The sequence below is a fragment of the Podarcis erhardii genome, assembly GCF_964252035.2.
Source record: "Podarcis erhardii genome assembly, chromosome: 16".
Taxonomy (NCBI): domain Eukaryota; kingdom Metazoa; phylum Chordata; class Lepidosauria; order Squamata; family Lacertidae; genus Podarcis; species Podarcis erhardii.
Genome location: NC_138514.1, coordinates 25,820,888 through 25,840,719, shown reverse-complemented (window position 1 = coordinate 25,840,719; position 19,832 = coordinate 25,820,888). Strand labels below are relative to the sequence as shown.

The following is a 19,832-nucleotide window of genomic DNA, read 5'->3' as shown; positions in this document are numbered from 1 at the left end:
AAAACAGTGCAGGCCTAGTGATCACAGCAACTTTTCCCAGTAGGTCTTGCTGCACTGAGGCAGTTGTGGGGACATCCCAGCACTCTCTAAGTCTCCTCCCTAGGTCCTTCCCCAGCAACCTGAGACTCCTCCTTCCTACTTCTCTTTTTTTTTTTTTAAATATTTTTATTGGATTTTCAAAATTTTTTAAACAAACACAAACATATATCATAAACACAAAACACAAAACAGAATATCTGTAGTTTCATACCCTTACAATCATTACCCTCTTTCAGTGACTTCCCCCCACCCCCCCCCAGCCACCTTCCCATTTCATTAAATATCTCAGCAAGTTATTTGTTCAAATCCCTTAAATATTATTCATATCTTTTCTTATAATTTATCCTTTATCCATTTTTACTTTAAATCCCATTATACATATTAAGTTGTTTCTCTAAGGTCGGCCTAATTTCTCTCCCACAAATTCCTTACTCTTTATATTAAATCAAAAAACAATAATATTTCTATTCTAAACCCCAGACTTTTACCACTCTGCACTCCCCTCCCCCTCTGTCCCGGTATTTGCCCCTTCCCACATTAATATCCCAAAGAAAAAAAGATAGATTTAACCCGGATTTCTCACATCAGAGGCCCTTAGGCCCCCGTTAATCACTCTCCAGCAATTTTGTTTATAGTCCTTTTTATTGATCTTCTCTTCTCGAAGGAATTCTGTCACCAGTTCCTCATATTTTTCAAACAAAAACAGTCTTTGTCCAGGATCAACAGATCTCCCATGTTGCAGCTTAAAGAAGAAGTCTCCATCATACTTATTCGTTCTTTCGTAGCTTAATGTTTCAGTTGTTCCAGGGACTTCCATCTTTCTCTCTCTTTGCAGATTTATGATCCATTGGTTGTCTTTTTCACTTCTTTTCCTCCCAAAAGTTACAGATATTTGATTGCTCTCTTCCTCCTGAACTCCTTCTTCTTTTTCTTCTTTTTCCCCCAGTTCTGAAGTTGTCTCTTTTTCTGCAGCTGCAGATTCTTTTTCCATCCGGTTAGCTCCACCAACAGATTTGTTTAGTTTAAGATTGAAGGTCATCAGTTGATCTCTCATGGCTAAGCTCTGCTCTTGCAGAGCTCCCACCAGGGAAAACATTTTTTTTATCTCTGCCAGTAGTTTTCCTTCCGCAGCCATTGCAATGTCTTTAGTTCCCTCCAGGGGGATTTCCATCATAGTTCTTTTCCAACAGTTCGTTACTTTGTTATTCAGAATTAGTTTGTTTCCAGTCAATTTAATGTAACACTTTTAGTCCCAACAATATAGTTATAACACAGTTTTAACTCAATTTCCAAACTGACGTCCGTTTGACAGCTCTTTTGACAGCTGTCAAACACCTTGTTTTTTCTCTCGGGTTCCCAAGCAGGGCACTGCCCGGGTTCGGGGGGGGGTCCGCCAAAAGCAAAACCTCTGGGATTCCCCTCTCTTCACTCCAGCACAAGTAACTTTTTCAACCAATTTATGAAAGTGTTCTTTCTCCTTTCAACACCAGAGTCTTTCCGACTTAGTGCTCCTCTCCTTGCTTTAAGTCTTTTGGTGGGGGGGGGGAGTGTGGACTTCCTTTTTAACACATCCCCCGCTCGTACTCAAATTCAATGATAAAACTTTTAGTGCCAAAATTTCCTTCTACTCACGAGTTGTTTTTTCAGTCCAAATTTCAGGAAGAAAGATAGCGCTCTCCGGTCATGGCTCGCGGCTTCGCTCCGCCAAGGCAGCGATCGACTCTCAGCTCCACGCGACTCTCCGGTCCCCTCCGTAGCCTTTAAAAAGGCTCTTCGCGGGTCGGGGAGGGCGCTTAAGGTGCCCGCCGAGTCTCCATGTCCGCAGGCTTCAGCGCCTGCGGTTTCTAAGGGTCCCCGTGTCGCCGGCACGGCAAGACCCGTCCTTAGCGGAGCCGATTCCCTCCAGAGCTCGGAGGGAATCCGCCATTACCCGTTCGCGCTATCCCGGAAGTCCCCTCCTTCCTACTTCTCTTTGCTCTGCTCTTTTCATTCCTCTCCATTTTCTGGGAGACCAGCGGGGAGGGAAGCTGGTGACAGCAGGAGGGGGAGACTTGATTCTTCAACTACCTCTTTACCCCTCTCCTCTCCAGCCTCTCCTTCAGCCTCAGAATCTGAACTGCTCTCTGCCACAGTCTCTTCCTGCTCACCAAGCCCTGTTACCTCTTCAGCTTCCGATACCTCTACATCCCAGTCTGCTCCGTCTTCTCCCTCCAGCACATGTGACTGATGTAAGCCTGACACACACTACAGATTTTGTTGAAATTGATCAGTGTAACTTTATTATTAAACCAATAAAACATTCCACAAAAAAATATATTTTTTTTTAAAAAAACAATTTTTAAAAGTACAATTAAATAATTTTTATTAAGGTTTATAAATACAAAACTTATTATCTTTTTTACTTCTTTTTAAACCAAACAAAGACTTTTATATAGATACAATAAAAACACAAAAGGTGTGGGTGGGTGGGGGGAGAAATAGAGAAGGGAAAAAGGAAGAAATAAAAAAAAAGTAGAAAAGAGGTTAAAAGAGAAGGATTGAAAAATAAGATTCAGAAAGTAAAGAACTTCCCATTCTTCAACTGCCTGCTATATAAAAACAGTATTCACTTTGTCCGATCCAATATAACACCCCGCAAAGCCACTTTCTATAAACAAACATTATCTTCAATCCTCAAATCCAGATGTCATTATTTTATTTTACTTTTCAGGCAAAAAGTCTATGAGAAGTTTCCAGTCTTTAACAAACATTAACAATGACTTTTCTCTGATTATACGTTTGAGTTTTACCATCTCAGCTAAGTCCGTTAGTTCCAACAGTCGTTATTCCATTGTTGGTAATAATCTTTGTGCATACAAAAGTCCCGCAGCCGTAATTATATACTGTAACAAAGTTCCACCGTCCTTTTCTAACTGTATATCTATAAATCCCAACAGGAAGCATTCCAGTTTCAGTTGAGTATTTTCCTTATTTCTTGACAAACTGTTTGGTTTGTACCTGTGGCCATGTCTTTAAATATCTTTCATGATTATTTCATGGGACTGAATTATTCCACATATTTATTTCCCACATTTATAGCTCATAGGTCCTATGTTGGAAATGCATAACAAGAACAGCATTTTGAATTGGGCCTGGAAACTAATCGGCAGCCAGTGCAGTTGCCCCATTCTCCTTGCCCCGTTCTCTTTGCCCCATTCTCCCTCCTCCAACTGCTATTCCCCACACTCAGTTTATCCCTGAGTTCTGCCCTACCACCACAACCCCCATCCGTTAAAAGAAACACAATTCACCTCAACTGGAAGAAGGCCTCAAGTGACTCAGGTGCCCCCAGGATGTCCTGAAAGAGCAGATGAGAAAGCCCAGGTCCCTCTTTGGGCATCAGGAGAATGGTCCCAACCCCAAACTCCAGGCTTTGCTTTCCACAGAAATGGGCAATTCCATGCCCTATCCCTGCATGGTCCTCGTTTCAGACAGACCCACATAATGTTCCCCAAATCCCATCCCTGGCCCTCCCAACCACCTCACCGTGAGGGTAACTTACACAACTTTGCACTCACTAGAATTGCCTTGGCAGCCAGTTGTTCTGAGCTTTCTATGTTCCGGAAGCTCCTCTGAACAGCTGCTTGACAGTTCCTGATTATCTGGACCAAGAAAAGCCATGGCAGAAATCAGGCTGACAGTTCATAGCGAGGTGAGGGCTTCGCCGCATCAGAGACTGCAGAATTGGGGGCAAAGACCATGGGCAGTGGGTCTGAGGAATCCAGTCCCTACTCTTTTGTTTCCCCCAGTACTAACCTCAGGCTACGGGAAAAGCCTTGAAGAGTTGTGGCACAACTGCAACAAGAGAAGGACATGGGGACAAGTTAGTTCATCCCTTAGCAGCTTCCAAGATTATTCCAAGTTTTCTCCTTAATTTCCCTGCTTCTACTCTTATTAAGTAGACACCTGTAGACACACAATGGACACCTGTAGTTAGTGGCTTTTAAGGGAGAAGTGAGAGATGTCACAATGGAGGGCAAATCATTGTTACCACGGCAACCCACCCACTTTGACCCTGGGCCAATCTTGTTTCTTCAGAACTTTGAGGCACCTGCTGTTCCGTCTGCAGGTTTGCTGAATTGTCTCTCTTCAGAGTTCATTTCATATCATTTTTCATTCAGCCACATATCTAAAGGGAGACAATCCCAACACCCCTTTAAATGCAGTAGAAGACTCCCAAGTCTAGGAATGTCCATAGCACAGGATTAGACAATATGCATGAGCTGTGTTTTCCTGTGTTGCGGGGGGCTGGATGGTGACCCTTAGGAGTACATTTCTGTGATTCTACCTACCATTTTAACAAGGAAAAATGAATTTAAAATGTAATTTTTTTGTGGAACTATTTCAGAAGGCCTCTCAAAAGTATGGGAATAAATCGAGCATGCTTTGCTAATTATTTTACCCAGGAGCAAAATGAACTGGAGGCGTTCTAACAACATAAGGCATATTCCACCAATTTCTTCATGTTCCTGGCCAGGCTGTTGCCATATAATTATCACTGCCAAACTAACAGTGCTGAAACTTTGCTGCAAAGAAACTGCAGTTTCATGAAATGAGGACACATTATTATAACAATTCGGGGATTTGCTAAGTCTTCATTACATTGATAACCAGTTATTAAATGTCTTTAAGAAGCTTCAGTTTTTCACGAAAGATTCCAATACTTTGAAAAAAATTGCTTATGAGAACTCGCATCACTTAGAAACCTGTGGTGGGCGACGGACTTCTGAACCGGAGGCAACGTGGAACTGAAGAGGAATTAAAAATGAAGAATGGGAATGAGAAAGGAGAAACTTAACATTTTCAGTTTCTGAAATAAGAAAGGCAGGTGCTTAGCCAGCAATGGAATGTATGTTTTATTTTAGAAAATGTCTGTTCCACCTTTCAATTCAAAAAAAGCCCCCCTCTTGTTGGTGGTTTCTAGAATCCTCCCCTACAAAAATACAGTTAGAATAAGATAAAAGTGATTAAGAATGTATAAAAACAGTTGCAAGAGGGGCATGAAACAATTGGGTCTGTTTATGAATACAGTGGGGATGCGGGTGGTGCTGTGGGTTAAACCACAGAGCCTAGGACTTGCCGATCAGAAGGTCGGTGGTTCGAATCCCCGCGACGGGGTGAGTGCCCGTTGCTCGGTCCCTGCTCCTGCCAACCTAGCAGTTCAAAAGCACGCCAATAACTGCAAGTAGATAAATAGGTACCACTCCGGCGGGAAGGTAAACGGCATTTCCGTGCGCTGCTCTGGTTTGCCAGAAGCAGCTTAGTCATGCTGGCCGCATGACCCAGAAGCTGTCTGCGGACAAATGCTGGCTCCCTCGGCCAATAAGGCGAGATGAGCGCCGCAACCCCAGAATCGGTAACGACTGGACCTAATGGTCAGGGGTCCCTTTACCTTGTGAATACAGCAGCCTTGACAGATTTAAGGTATCCGCCCCGGAGCCGCGGCAAAGGTGTAAAAGAGCCACATGCGGCTCCGGAGCTGAGGGTTGCAGACCCCTGCACTAGTATGTATCCAGGGGCACCTAGGAGGTCTGAGGACACTCCCCCTAAGAAAGTGCAGGTTTTGCTCCACCATCTTGATTCAAAATGGCACCCAACTGTATCAAAAAATGACAATATTATGCTCCTTGAGCTTAGGAACCATGATGCAAAATTTGGTTATGTTGCCTTAATTCTAATGCATAGACCCAGATCCTGCCCCAAATCTAGACGGAGGTCAGCCCTAATGTTTAGAATTCAGAAAAGTGCAGATTTCAAAGGCTGGTGATATTTCGTTTGAAGTATTTATTGGAAACTGTGACTTAGGTTGTGTTGCCTTTTAATTCACTGAATTGTAATTATCCCCACTTAGAGTAGAGCCACTGAAATTAATGGATCAAAATTAGCCATGTATGTTAATTTCAGTGGATCTACTCTGTGTCTGACTAACAAGAGATATAACCTGAAGATCGCTTTTGTTTTGTCAATAAATATATAGTGTTTTTCTTTAAAAAAAAAGTTTAGGGATACTCCCTTTTTCCTACTCATATTGAAATACTGCCCCTCAATGAGGCCAAACTTATATTCACAAAATGTTTTGGAGTCTGTGTACCCCCAGAAAAAAGCACTGAATATATATGTTATGGGGGAAAGGCAAAACCTTCCTGATGAATTTGGGAGCATCTGCATGCAAAGTGCTAAATCACCAAGCACCCATCCTTTGCTAGGCTAATATTCATGAAATATTAGCTTATTAAGTTCCTCAGTCATTATCATAATCATTTCAATTACGTATATGATTTCTCTACGGATTTTTTATATAGTGTATGTGTTAATACTATAATACTGTAAATGTATGTTTAAATTATACTGAAAGTTGCTTGGAGACTGCTGAATAACAAGAACAGTAATAATATAATAATAGAATCATAGAAGTGTAGCGTTCGAAGGATCCTCAGGGGTCATCCAGTTCAGCCCCCTGCAAGAATAATAACAAATAATTAGCATTATTGCAATTGTTGAATACCCGTTGTTATTACTGCAGCTGTTGCGTTATCTGAACTCACACCAGGGTTCATGCCTCCGATTAATATGCAAATGAACGAGGGCACGGGCCCCACCCACGGAGGAGCACCACCTGGAGGGCAGAGGTGACAAAGGAGAAAGGGAGCGCCACTCTCACGCTTCCTCGTGCTCCGATTGGTCCAGGCAGAACAGCGCCCCGCCTCGCCCTTTGATTGGACTGAAATGGAGGCGTCGCAGGGGCGTGGCGAGGAGGGCGGGCGGGCGTGGCCAATGCTCGGAGGCGCTAAAATAGTTCCGGAAGCGCCTGCCCGCCGAGAGCTTCCCAGGCGCGCCTCCCCGTTTCAGCCAATCAGCCGGCGCTTTACTTTCCTCCTCCTTTTCCTCCTCCCTTTCTTTTGACAGCGCCGAGCAGAAAACGGACGTGGGCGCGCCTTTTTCTCTTTTCCCCTGCTCCTATTGGACAGCGGGAAGGACGCGCTGTGATTTCTCATTGGCCGCCGCGGCCCGCCCTTTCCCATTCCTGTGCGTCCCTCCCGCTCTCCCCTGTCAGGCAAGCAGGCAGGGAGGGCGGAGAGCTGCGCAAGGGTCGATCGACGGGAGGGGCGGGCCAATCGGGGCCTTGCGCGCCGAGGAGGGCCCACCCCCTCCCTCAAGGCGGGGCGAGCGCGTGCTTCAGGATTGGCCCTCCACTGCGTTCGCTGATTGGCTGCGTGGCGGGAGGGGGCGCTGCGAGGCCGGTGGGCGGGAGCGGCGCGCGGCGGCAGCTGAGGTGGGAGCAGCGCCGTCGGGAGGGAGGAGCGCAGGTGAGGAGACCCCCGCCGTCGCGCCCCCGCCCCGGCCCCGCCCTGAACCGCCCGCCCCGGCCCCTCAGTCGCAGCAGCCCCACGGGGCAGGCGGGCCGGGTGCAAAGATCGCAGCAGGCCGCGCCTCAGGCGCAGGAGGAGGCCCAGCCCCAGCGCCGCCAGCCGCCAGGGGGCACGGAGAGAGGGTGGGAGGGAGGGGCCTCCACATACACACGCACCTCCACACCCGCGCCAGGCCACGCCTCTCCCCGGGAGCCCCCCTCTCTTAAGCCCCGCCCACTTCTGCCCTCTGCACATGCTCAAGGGGCGTGCGTGTGTGCGGAAGTGCTGGTCGGCACTGAAGGCTTCGCCCTCCTGCGAAACGGGTTACATTTCCCCTCCCTTAGAGCATGGGCAGAGTGATTTCGCCACCCACCGACGTTTGCACTGACAGTTTCTTAAGATGTATCTGCAGCCCCCTCTCTCTGAGCATGTGCCGAGTGATTTCTCTCCCTCTTGCCCCCCAACAGCCGTACTACCTGTTTCTAGGAAGGCTCTGTAGTCCTTACTCTGAGCATGTGCCGAGTGATTTCTCCCAGCACCCCCAGCATGTGCAGAACGATTTCTCATTTTCTCTCTCTCATCCTCCTACTAAACTGGTTATATCCCTTCCCTCTAAGCACATGCAGAGTACTCCCCCCAGCGAACTCAACCCTAATAATAATAATAATAATAATAATTTATTATTTGTACCCCGCCCATCTGGCTGGGTTTCCCCAGCCACTCTGGGCGGCTTCCATAGAAACAAAAAATACACTAAAATATCACAGATTAAAAACTTCCCTGAACAGGGCTGCCTTAAGGTGTCTTCTGAATGTCAGGTAGTTGTTTATCGCTTTGACATCTGCTGGAAGGGTGTTATGTGGTCTCGGCGGCCGCCCCCAGTCACCAGTCTAGCTGCCACATTCTGGATTAGTTGTAGTTTCCGAGTCACCTTCAAAGGTAGCCCCACATAGAGCGCATTGCAGTAGTCCAAGCGGGAGATAACTAGAGCATGCACCACTCTGGCGAGACAGTCCGCGGGCAGGTAGGGTCTCAGCCTGCGTACCAGGTGGAGTTGGTAGACAGCTGCCCTGGATACAGAATTGACCTGCGCCTCCATGGACAGCTGTGAGTCCAAAATGACTCATTTTGTCAGTTTGTAAGCAGCAACTGTAGCTATCCTTTTCCAAGGGAGGTTTCTGGACTCCCAACCCTCTGCAGCCAGCATAGGGGAGTGATTAAGGGTGATGGGAGCTGCAGCCCAAGAATATCAAAAGAGCCTGTGTCTGGATCAGGCCAAAGGGTGTCGCTTTAGTCCAGGATCCTGTTTCCCACAGCAGCCAACCAGATACCCCAAATGGGAAGCGCGGAGGGTCACAGATGGTCCCTGTCCCTGTCCATGCAGTGATCTGCTAAAAGGAAAACTGATGCTCATATGACTCAGCTTTCTGGCAGCCTGATGTGCCCTCCAGATGTTTTGGACTCCAACTTCCATCAGCCTCAGCCTGAGCGGCCTTGCTCCCATAAGCCCCATCATCACATGGCTGTATTGGCTGAGGCTGATGGGAGTTGTAGTAAAAAAAAAAGTCTTGCGAACACTAGGTTGGCAAAGGCTGATATATCTGATACATACAGAGACATTTGCCTGCTGGTTCTAGAATGCCACCAATGCCAGGCCCCAAATCTCCAAGTATTCCAGCTCCAGGGACTCTGCCTGTCCTGGGCACGATTTCAACATCATGGGAGAAAGTAGAAGGGGCAGAAAGTAGAAGGCCCAGCATCTTGGGGAGAGATGTCGCCCCATGTCCTTTGGAAATGTCTGGCTATACTTTGCTTTTAATGGCCCATAACCATAGCTGTCAACTTTTCCCTTTTCTTGCGAGGAATCCTATTCGGAATAAGGGAATTTCCCTTTAAAAAAGGGAAACGTTGACAGCTATGCCCATAACCCCTGCCACTCTTGCCCCAAATACCACTTGGAGTGGGTGGGTGCGGGGGGAGAAAGCAAATTTAGCAGATGGGTTCACAGTCTGGTCTCCAAGCTTAGGATTGGTTTGGCTCCCAGCTGAAAGGGGTGCAAACATTCAAAAAATAACCCATGGGGGTTGTCTGAGTTTGGAGGTAACACTGGGGTGGGGGACATCTGTGGCCCTCCATATCACCCCCAGCCAGCATGGCCAGGAGTGGGGGCTGTTGAGAACTGTAGTCCAGCAACATCTGGAGGGCCAAAGGCTTCCTACCCCTGCCATAAGGTAATTTCTTAAAGCAAGTAGAGCTCATGTCTCTTTTGGTCCTAGAAGCTACATCATGTCCATGGCACACAGAATTCTGAGTAAGCCCCAAGGTGGAGGGAGAAGGTGTTTTGCCAAGCAGGCATGGGTTCCATTGTTCGGTCTCCCCCACCCTCACACCCCATACATTTAAATATGTTACCTCTCACTCAGCATGCTCAAGGCAGTTTTGCAATGTAACATAGTAGCTTTCGGTTAGGACTGCAAGTTTTAGGCGATCAGTCTTTAAGCAATCCATTGAGAAAACTTTTGATTGAGTCCCAGTTAACTAGGCCACACTTTTAAATAGTTAATTGTTTTTAATAATTTTCCATAATGTTTGTGTGAAACTTGCTGATGTCTTTTTCAGAAAGAAACATTTTTCCCTCAGACAAGCGAAGGCCTGTTGCGATATGATTATTTGCACTCCACTGTTTAAAAACAATGGGGGTTTGTTGTTGTTCTAAACCGTTATTTTATTTGTATGCAAATTTAGGCAGATTTAATTGAACAGAAAACATTTAAATGGCAGTTCTAAGGATGTTTGCTCAGAAGGCAGCCCCACTGTGTTTAGTGGTGCTGCTTACAGCTGAAAAGATGAAAAAAGAAAGCTAGCATGTCAGGGTAAATGCCTCCTTTTTTCCATGGGATGATGTTAGTTTGTGCATGAAGGAGTAGTTGGCAATATGAACTCCCCACATTTGCTGTCTGAAGTGGTGGGGTACCAGAAAATATTTTGTCATTCTCCTCCTCTCCAGTTTGTGAGAACTAGACCATGGCTAACTGACTGAAAAATACATGTTTGTATATTTCTTACATCACCACCATAATCATTCCTATTACTGATATTATTACTACACACACACACACACACACACACACACAATCACACCTTTCATTTCAAGAAGAAATAATACTTCATGGTGCAAGTACAGACAGGCGTATAAGGAACAACCAATATCTACATTCTGCATGCACCCAGAGACTTCTTTTCTTGTAGGGTTGAGCTGATGCTGTAATGTCACAGGAAGCTAGCTGATACCAGAGCAGCGCTCTGTCTAACCCGATAGTATCTGCTGCTGTTGTCTGGCAGTTTTGGACTGAGTCTTTTACATCATCTCCTCCCTGATACCTTCTAACTGGAAATCTTGGGGGATGAATCTGGGACCTTCTACTTCCAACACTCAGTAGTGACCCCTACCCTTGTGCAGGTAAACTGTGACACATACTCACCCTTACTGGTGCAAATTATCTGTTGCTTAATGAGGGCCCTGTGGTGTCATGAGGGTGCACTGGGTGCTCACTTTCCAAAAGGAGAGGACTTGAAAACACTCCCCCCGCCTTTCCTTCCTCAATCCTAGATGCAGCTGTGTGGGAGGGATACACTGTACACACTGTGAGGTGCTTCCACTTTCACTCTGCCATTTAATACACTCTTGGATTGAGCTACAACATTAAAGGGAGAGGCCAAGGCCTTCAGAGTGTGTGTCTGTGAGTATGAGCTTAATTTCTAAAATCAGTGGTAGCTGGGCAGGCCACATGCCCACGGTCCCCGAGGCATGAGGGACGTGGGTTTTGTATGGTTGCCTGCTCAGTGATGATTCAGGGAAATTGCTTCATATTCTTAGAGGTGCTTTTGCTATCACTCTGGCAGCTTTTACTTTGTGCGTTCCAGGTCTGATTCCACAGCGTTCAAAACAGATTCTAGGGTGGGGTCTGACTCTGTGTGGGTGTATGCAGAACTCTGTGCTTATTTTCTAAAATGTGAAGTGCTTGGAAACGACACAGTGGAATCCTTGCCTCTAAACACAGATATGTGCCTGGGGCTAGCAGTATTTCTTGCGTTTATGAGGGAAAGGGTTCTTATTATCATTCAGGGATGCCTTTTTATTATGAGAATTATAGAACTGGTAGACTGGAAGGTCCTGAGTAGGCAATTCACATGCATCTGATGAAGTCTGCTCTAGTCCAGTAACATTTTTGCCACAATAGATCTGTTTTGTTTGTTTGCTGTAACATTCTCTCTCTCACACACCATAATGTATTCTACATTTAAAGACTTTGTTTCAGTTTCCAGATTATTAGCAAAACCTTCTGAATAATCCTGATCTTGCCTTACCAGATCCTTCACTGCCACCTGACAGTGGCACCATCGTCCACCCTGTCTTGTCTCTGTCAGGCTGTGCTGTTTGTTTATTATTTATTTATTTACTTGCACCATTTATCCCACCCAGATAATTTATCTGGATGGTGAACAATACGTTCTACAAGCCATGGTGGTTTGTGTGTGGGGACGGGGGCAGTGGGGGGGGGGCGGGACTTCACAAGCAAACAAATAATCAAAATAAAAAATAGAATTAAAACCACGAGTAACAAACTTTATAAAGAATATTAGAATGCACTAAAATATCAGTTTAAAATGCCCAGAAAAATAAAAAAGGACTTAACCTGGTGCAAAAAAGGATCATAGCATGGGTGCCAGGAGAGCATTCCTGGGAGGACATTGTGGAATGTGGCACCACCACTGAAAAGACCCTTTCTCCAGTAGCCACCCATCACACTTCCTCATCTAGTAGGGTGCTCAGAGAAAAAGTATGGGGGGGGGGATAGATGTGGGAGGAGACAATCTTTCAGGTAACTTGTTCCCAAACTGTTGGGGCTTTAAAGGTTAAATCCAGTAGATTGAAATGAGCTGGGCACCAGAACATCTGGAGAGGATGCTTGTCCCTTGGTATGCTTCTGTGCAGCTCTTGTCCTAATCCCCGATGGATGTGTGTGCATGATTGTGCTTATTCATTGCAGTGGCGCTCCTTCTTACTTCACATGTTCTGTTACTGAATCTGGATGTTCAACAAAGATCCAGGGTTGTGCACGAAATAAGTCTTGTGTGCAATTTTTTTACATTATTTTAAACACTTGAAAGTTTGAAATTCCCTCTCAAATAAAATTCATCTTCTATGCTTTGATAAATTATGCTGTTTTTCCAGCTCACATGAATTGCCCCAAGCAGCTTACAATTCATATGTTAAAAGCAATAAAACACAATTAGAAGATAAGATATACGCAAGACAAACATTCCAGGAGGTAAAGAGAAAGAGAAAGAGAAGGACATGTCTATTTTATCTATTGTAGTTTTCATATCCACCCTTAGTGATTGTGTCTTCATGGAATCTTCTTGAAGGAAACATAGCCAATCTTTCTTCTTATTACAAATGGTTCACTAATATTCTTTAAGTAGTCCAGCAAATGACCCTGCAAAAGCTACTTGTCCAGCTGCCCACCAACCACTGGAAATCATTCATAGCATATTGAAAACATGAAAGGAAAAAAGGGGCATGTCTTTTCCAGTTTGTAAGTCTTAAGTTTTCACTTCCTGGTCATCTGGAGCCAATTCCTGATTGATACAGGTGACTTCTGTGGACATGCTTCAGCTTGAGAATAGCTTTTTGGTGAATCAGATGCTCATTGGGGCTTCTAAATTTCTTTTTACTCTGCCAGCGCCTGTTGATATGATGAGTATGCATGTTTCTCTACAGCAGCTGAAGTTGGCCCTGTATTCCATTTTTAATTAATAGGTTTTTGTATCATGCCGTCTGCTTATAAATTCGCTTACCTGGAAGTGCCTTATGTATCAAGGCAGTGCATTTAGTATTGAGCTGAAAGTAGTGTTGACACCTCAATCGCACATGTTTCAGATTAGCCGGCCACCACAGGTAACAGCTTGTCTCTTATAACAAGGATTTAACAGTCAAGGTATTTGAAGGGTTTTTTGTCACCCACACTGATCTGGACACATTGGGGAGAGCATAATTAATCTTTGCAATTGAAGATAAGCAGTGCTGTGGCACCTTAAAAGCTATGTGGCTTATTGTGGTGTGGCCTTTCTTAGGTTGGAGTTAGTTTCACCAGATGCATCAATTTAGATTTGCAATCTGGATTTGCAATCTGGGGGGGGATGGAAAGAGATAACAGGGCTGTCTGCCTCATTTCCTTATTCAGTGGTAGATTTTAAAGGTGCACCGGGAATCTCTAGGCTGCAGCCTGACAACCCTCCCTGGCAAGCCACATTAAAAATAAAAATACACTGTGAAGCTGGTAAAGCTGCAGAAAGGCACAACCAAAATGATCATGGGGGTGTAGGCTGAAGGAGGAAGAGAGGTCGATATGGGAGAGATGGGGTGCAGCATTTTCAACCCCAGGGCCTCATTCCCTTCAGGACAACCTTTTGAGGTCTGCATACCAGTGATGGGCAGGGCCAGAGGCAAAAGTGAGCAGAGCAATGAATGCAGATTTTACCTTTGTGCAGTAGGCTACTTTCTGCACTCCCACACCCTTCTCTGCTTTCCATTCAGGCATGATCATAAACATGATTGGAGTTCAAGGAAACATTCCAGCCAGGTAAAAACACTCAAAGAAGAGTGCAAAGCAGGGGTTCAACCTGGGGTCTGTTCTGAGGACCAAGCACAGGGGGTCAGAGGACTGCATTTGGCCTCAGACCTGAAGTTACCCACCCCTGGCTTATGGCAATTAGCCATAGTGGCTGTATGGAACCTCCATGTTTAGAGGGAGTCTTTTACTGTATGTTAGTTCTTGGGGAGCAACAGCAGGAAAGGGCTGTTGCCCTCATGCCCTGCTTCTGGACTTCCTGGAAGCATCTGACTGGTCACAGAGAAACAAAATATATGCCTAGGCTGAGCCTTGGTCTCATTCTGTTCTTACGGAATTGGAGAGAGCTTTGCATATTGCACTCACACACTGATTATGGTATACTGGGGGGGGGAAAACCTCAATGAGAGCTCAGTAAAATGGGACTTTTAACAAGCAGGCAAAACACATCCTGACAGAGGAAGCTGTAGGTGTGAAATCTTTATCTGGCCTTAATGTTTGCTGGAGCATCAAGGCATGACCATAAAAAGTTGATGTAGCTTCAAATGAGCAGCAGCTCTTTTGTGATGCAGAGGGAAGGAACCTCAATTATAATATCATCTGACCCACTCTTTTGTGAGAAATAATGTCAGATTTCTTATTCTTGGTTCTGCAGTTTCTTATTTAAACTTCCATGATTTTATTTTTCTTTTTGGTTAACTTTGGTAAAGTTATGGACAGATTGGCTTGAATGTTTGTGGTAACTGAATTGCTTGGGGAGAAATTTGTGTGTGCCGATGCATCAACCAGGAATTTAAGAAGATGCTTTATAGTGAGCGAGACCATTGGCCCATCCGGGTATAGGGTGGTATATAAATCCAGTAAATAATAATAATCTAGCTCAGCACAGGGCAGCTTTACGGCATCCAGTTTGCTGGACTCTTCTTTTCTCAAACCAGCTGGAGTGTTTCAACAGTGAAGGGAGTTGGTGTGGCATGATTTATTAGGGAGATGCAAGGATAAAGCTGTTGTCCTTTGGTATTCTTCCCCACTCCCTTGATTTCCATTCACTTTTCTTCCCTCAGGAAAATGTCTATTTCCAGTACAATCGGACGCCTGCGAACCGAGGAAGACTGAGACTTTACAAGGTACTTTTAATGGCTAATGTCTTCAGTTCTGCGTTTCATTTCTGCATTTGCTGAACAAAGACCCAGGTATAATTTCTCCTAGCATGTTGTAAATTCGCTCCATTTCCCTCAAACTAGGCATTAAGTGGCAAGCAATTATTGGTTCATCTTTTGGGGTAATATTTGAACATCATTGGTAAGGGCAGAAGAAATATCCTGCTGGGAAATCCACTTAGTTCAGAGTAATCCCATTCAATGTACCGTTCTATCAGGCTGAGATAGATGTGGAACTTCAAGGCCTCTCCACAGGCTTTGCTGAAACACCTGCTGCATCAGGCCCCTTCCTCATCTGTGGCTAAGGAGGCGGGAGTAATCTTCCAAACTCAAATTCCAAAGTGGATTCATCTGATTCAACCTGGGAAAATCATGACCCAGATTGCATTGTGGGTCCTGTGGATTCCTTTATATGACAGTCCAGTACTATCTCTGTTCCTCAAAGATAATATTTTTCCTTTACAAAAAATATTAAAACCTGTCATCCACCCTGGAGCGGCTAGTGTGGAAGGTTCCTTTCCACCATGTATTTTGCATGCAAATGCAGCAAGTCCCCCCTGAGAGTGACAGGGCCTTGCATTCCATCACCGTTAGGGGGAATTGTACAGAAAAAGCATGCCTGTCCCAATGTCTACCTGGGCGTCTGTCAGATTGTTAGCCCAAGATCAGGGATTGTCTCTTCACTGATATTTATAAACTGCTGTGGGAGATTTTTTTGGCTGAAAAGCAGGATAAAAATGCTAATGCTCATAATATGACTACGCTGCCAGTTTTTTATTCATTACATTTACATCTGATTTTCCCCCACAATGGATCTTGGGGTGTTAGAAAGCAGTTTCCCAGGCAGTCTCCCATCCAGGCAACAACCAGACCTGGGTCTGCTTAGCTTTTCACAAGGTGGCTGCATCATGTGCCTTCAAGCCAAATGCTGCCTTGTTGGAGTAATTTTGTGCTTCCTGCACAACCACTTTGAGAGTTCATATAGCACAGGTGAAAGTGCCTGAGTCCCTGTTTACATTTACTGTATAACCTAAATGTAGGCCAGAACTATGTCAAATTTGATTTGGCCTGTTGCAGTGTGCTGTTGCTAGCAGGACCAGTGGTCAGGGATGTTGTAGGCCAGTAACAGCTGGGGACCCAAGTTTGAGAAACACTGACTTGCAGTAAATTGAATACATCCAGAAACTGGCACAGGCACCATCAGAAGTGCTTTTTTGTGAAATGTATCTCAATTCCAGAGGCTGCATTTCAAAATGTTTGAAAACTACAGCAACCATAAGAAGTGTGTAATTATTATAAAAAGGGGAGCCAGAACCCAGCTATAAATGAAACAAGAAATCTGCTCATACACTTTCTCTGACATACACATGCATACACACCATTGCATAATAGGTAGAGACTGCATATTTGGAGAAGGTGTTGGGTGTGGTTGATATGTCAGATAGGTCCAGTCAGCCTCTCTGTGATTGATTAGGAGGCTGGGAGGCTTCCTCTTTTCCCAGCATGTCAAAAACATAAGAAGAGCCCTGCTGGATAAGGCCAGTCTATGTTTCATCTGGTCCAGCATCCTGCTTTCAAATAGATGCTTCTATCAAGTCCACAGTCATGAAGGCAAAAGCCCTTCCTCACTGTTCCCTAGCCCCCAGAAACTGGTAGTCAGACATTCACTTCCTCAGAACATATATCCATATATATACCATGACTAACAGCCTTTGTGGAAATCTCCCCTAATTTGCCTAAAGCCCTTTGAACATAAGAAGAGAGAGAGAGAGCCCTGCAGCTGGATGAAACCAAAAGCCCTTCTTGTCCCACAGCAGCCAATAAGATGCCGCCAAGAAACTCATCGGCAGGGTAATCAGACAAGTTGCTCTTGCAGCAGCCAGTATTCATAGATAGACTGCCTCTGAATGGGGTTCAGTTTAGTCATTGGCAAGTGATAGCTGTTGCCCTGTCCATGAATTAATCTTATTTTCATACAACCTCACAAGGCAGCCATCTCTGCACATTGTGGTGGCCATGAATTCCATGTTTTGCATCATTTGAAGAAATTTTCTTTCATGTTGCTATTTTTCTGTAGCCCAGCCTTTCCTTGGATAAATTTCTGGGTGTTTTTTTTCAGGTTGTATCATTATTTTAAAGAACAGTTGTATCTTGGTTTTCGAATAGCCGAGTTCTTGAACGTTTTGGCTCCCGAATGATTGAAACCCAGAAGTGACTGTTCCAGTTTTCGAATGTTCCTTTGGAAGCCAAACATCAGACGGGGCTTCTGCGGCTTCCAATTGGCTGCAGGAGGTTCTGCTTGGAAATTTTAAATATATACAGTGGTACCTTGGGTTACATATGCTTCAGGTTACAGACGCTTCAGGTTACAGACTCCGCTAACCCAGCAATAGTACTTCGGGTTAAGAACTTTGCTTCAGGATGAGAACAGAAATCGTGCTCCGGCGGCGCGGCGGCACCTGGAGGCCCCATTAGCTAAAGTGGTGCTTCAGGTTAAGAATAGTTTCAGGTTAAGAACGGACCTCCAGAACGAATTAAGTACTTAACCCGAGGTACCACTGTAAAGCAGTTTACAAATGCTTTTAAATCAACCAATAAATATTTTGATACCAAATGTAATAACAGTTCAAGATGATTTAAAAAATGAATGTGGAGGTAGAATCCTCCCAGCCCCGTACTTGAACTGGTCAAGTATGAAACAATTTCCATGATAGTAAAACAACCCCGCACCGCTACCCTTTCCTAGCTTGTTCTCTTTCAAATGCCTTGGACTGTGACTCACATCAGTCGTGACCAAAAAGCAGATGTTGAGTGCCAAGTATCTTGAAAAGAGAATCAATATTTCTCACAAGGTTACTCCAGGTCTGCACATAACAGACTGTATTTTCCCTGCTAATAGAATTTCCATTCTTGGCTTAATTTGTATAAAAGCTTTGCTTGATGTGGTGTCCACCCGGTGTTTTTACAGTCCAAATCGCCCTCAGCCAACATGCAGTCCAAAACCTCTGGAGGGTCCCAGTTTGGGCAGGGCTTCACTATGAAGATATGGAAAACTAGGATTCTTCCCCCTTAACTCCTAGTTGTTAGTAGTCTGGATGGCAAGACTGTCTGAGCAAGCATTGAGCAGCAGGCAAGGGGTAGGGGCAGTGGTTCCCAAACTTTTTGGGGCCACTGCCCCCTTGATTTCATAAACCTAATGGGTTTGCACAACCTGCTAAGGAAGAGAATGATGCAATAACATTCAAAACAATTCATTGCACATTTATTGAAAATGCATTTAATCAATTCAACCAAACTGATGAACCTGATTCAGTGTTACCAGCTTTTCAAAGTCTGATAGTCAAATAAACCTCCAGCGCCACACCCCCTCCTCTTAGCATTTTAGGTAATCCTATTGTCTGCTTTGGAAACCACTGGGTTAGAGTGACCTGGGAAGCACCTCTTCATCACATCAGATTGAGACCAAAACTTTTACATATACAAAAGGCACACAAAATGCATTCTATAGTGGACAGTGATCTTCCCTTCGCTCCAAGTCACCCTCAAGTTTCCTCCAATGTTGCTTATCTGGGCCTGCAATGTCACGTTTCCATACCGGAAGCACCTGCTAGGAAGATAGGCTAATATGTGGACTTTCTTCTACATGGATTGTAAAACGGTGGCTGGGGTGAGGGTTGCAGGATAGACATTCACTCTCCCTGTGTGCTTTCTGAGGAAGCTTTGGTACTTTGAGTCTGGGTGCAGTGCTCCTTGCCAGCCTCTTCGCATTCACACGGTTTTTGTGTTAAGGAGCATATGAAGGAGGCCTTTGTGACAGCAGGCCCAAGCCACCATTGCTTCTGGTTGCAGCCAACACATCCAGTTCCTACACAGGCTTCCTTTTCTCAAAAATATAGGTGGATCTTCAGCAGCTCCGGAGAGAGAACCAACATCTGGAGAACGACCATGGTGAGTGGGCTTTCTGTTCTGTTCTGCCTTGTCTCCATCTCACTCTGCTGCAGATTTGTTTTGAGGTTCGCTCTGGTGGTGGCTGGAGGCTGCCGGTTCTGTGCCTGTATGGCTTCTTGCAAGAAGAGCTGAAGGATGCAGAAATGCTGTGCAGAGGGCTAAGGAGAAGCTGATCCGAGATCAAGTGCTTCAGAATGGAGGCAGCTGTAGGATGCTTCTCTTTGCATAGGAAGGTCTTGCCCAGCTTTCTTGCTGCAGTCATTTATAGAGGGACACGATTCCTCTTTAAAGAGCTTGGGGGGCAGGAAGGGCAGGTCAGCCTCTACCTGGTTTCATGTGGCTGGAGTCCAGAGGGAATGTCTGTGTGGTGGGGAGAAGCTGAACTGAGTGGGGAGAGGAAAGAAAAGGGGGAAAGAAAAGTCCCTTGCAAGTGACCAGTTCCCATGTGTTGGAAGGGGGGGGGGAGAGGGTTGGCCCCACTCACTGCCACCTTTGTTCTGCCCACGGCCAGCATGCTTCTCTCCACACAAAAATGACACACACCCTTGCTTGACTGTCTTTTTAAGACAAGATGTAGGGAGAGACCAGGGGCTGGCAAGTAGAGGGCTTGGGAGGGACAGCTCTCTGCCCAAGGCCTTTAGAAGGAGGACCCTAGACTGTCA

The 19,832-nt window shown here is 45.3% G+C and overlaps 1 protein-coding gene across 1 annotated transcript in view; it reads left to right on the top strand.

Moving 5' to 3' along the window:
• The first annotated feature begins 7,284 nt into the window (after nucleotides 1-7,284).
• MTMR4 (myotubularin related protein 4) overlaps nucleotides 7,285-19,832 on the top strand; it is a 47,833-nt gene continuing 35,285 nt past the window's right edge. Inside the window, exons 1-3 of the mRNA XM_081843816.1 lie at nucleotides 7,285-7,385; nucleotides 15,127-15,189; nucleotides 19,119-19,170. Coding sequence (XP_081699942.1) covers nucleotides 19,168-19,170 — 3 coding nt within the window. The 5' untranslated portion in view covers nucleotides 7,285-7,385; nucleotides 15,127-15,189; nucleotides 19,119-19,167. The remainder of the gene's footprint in view (nucleotides 7,386-15,126; nucleotides 15,190-19,118; nucleotides 19,171-19,832) is intronic.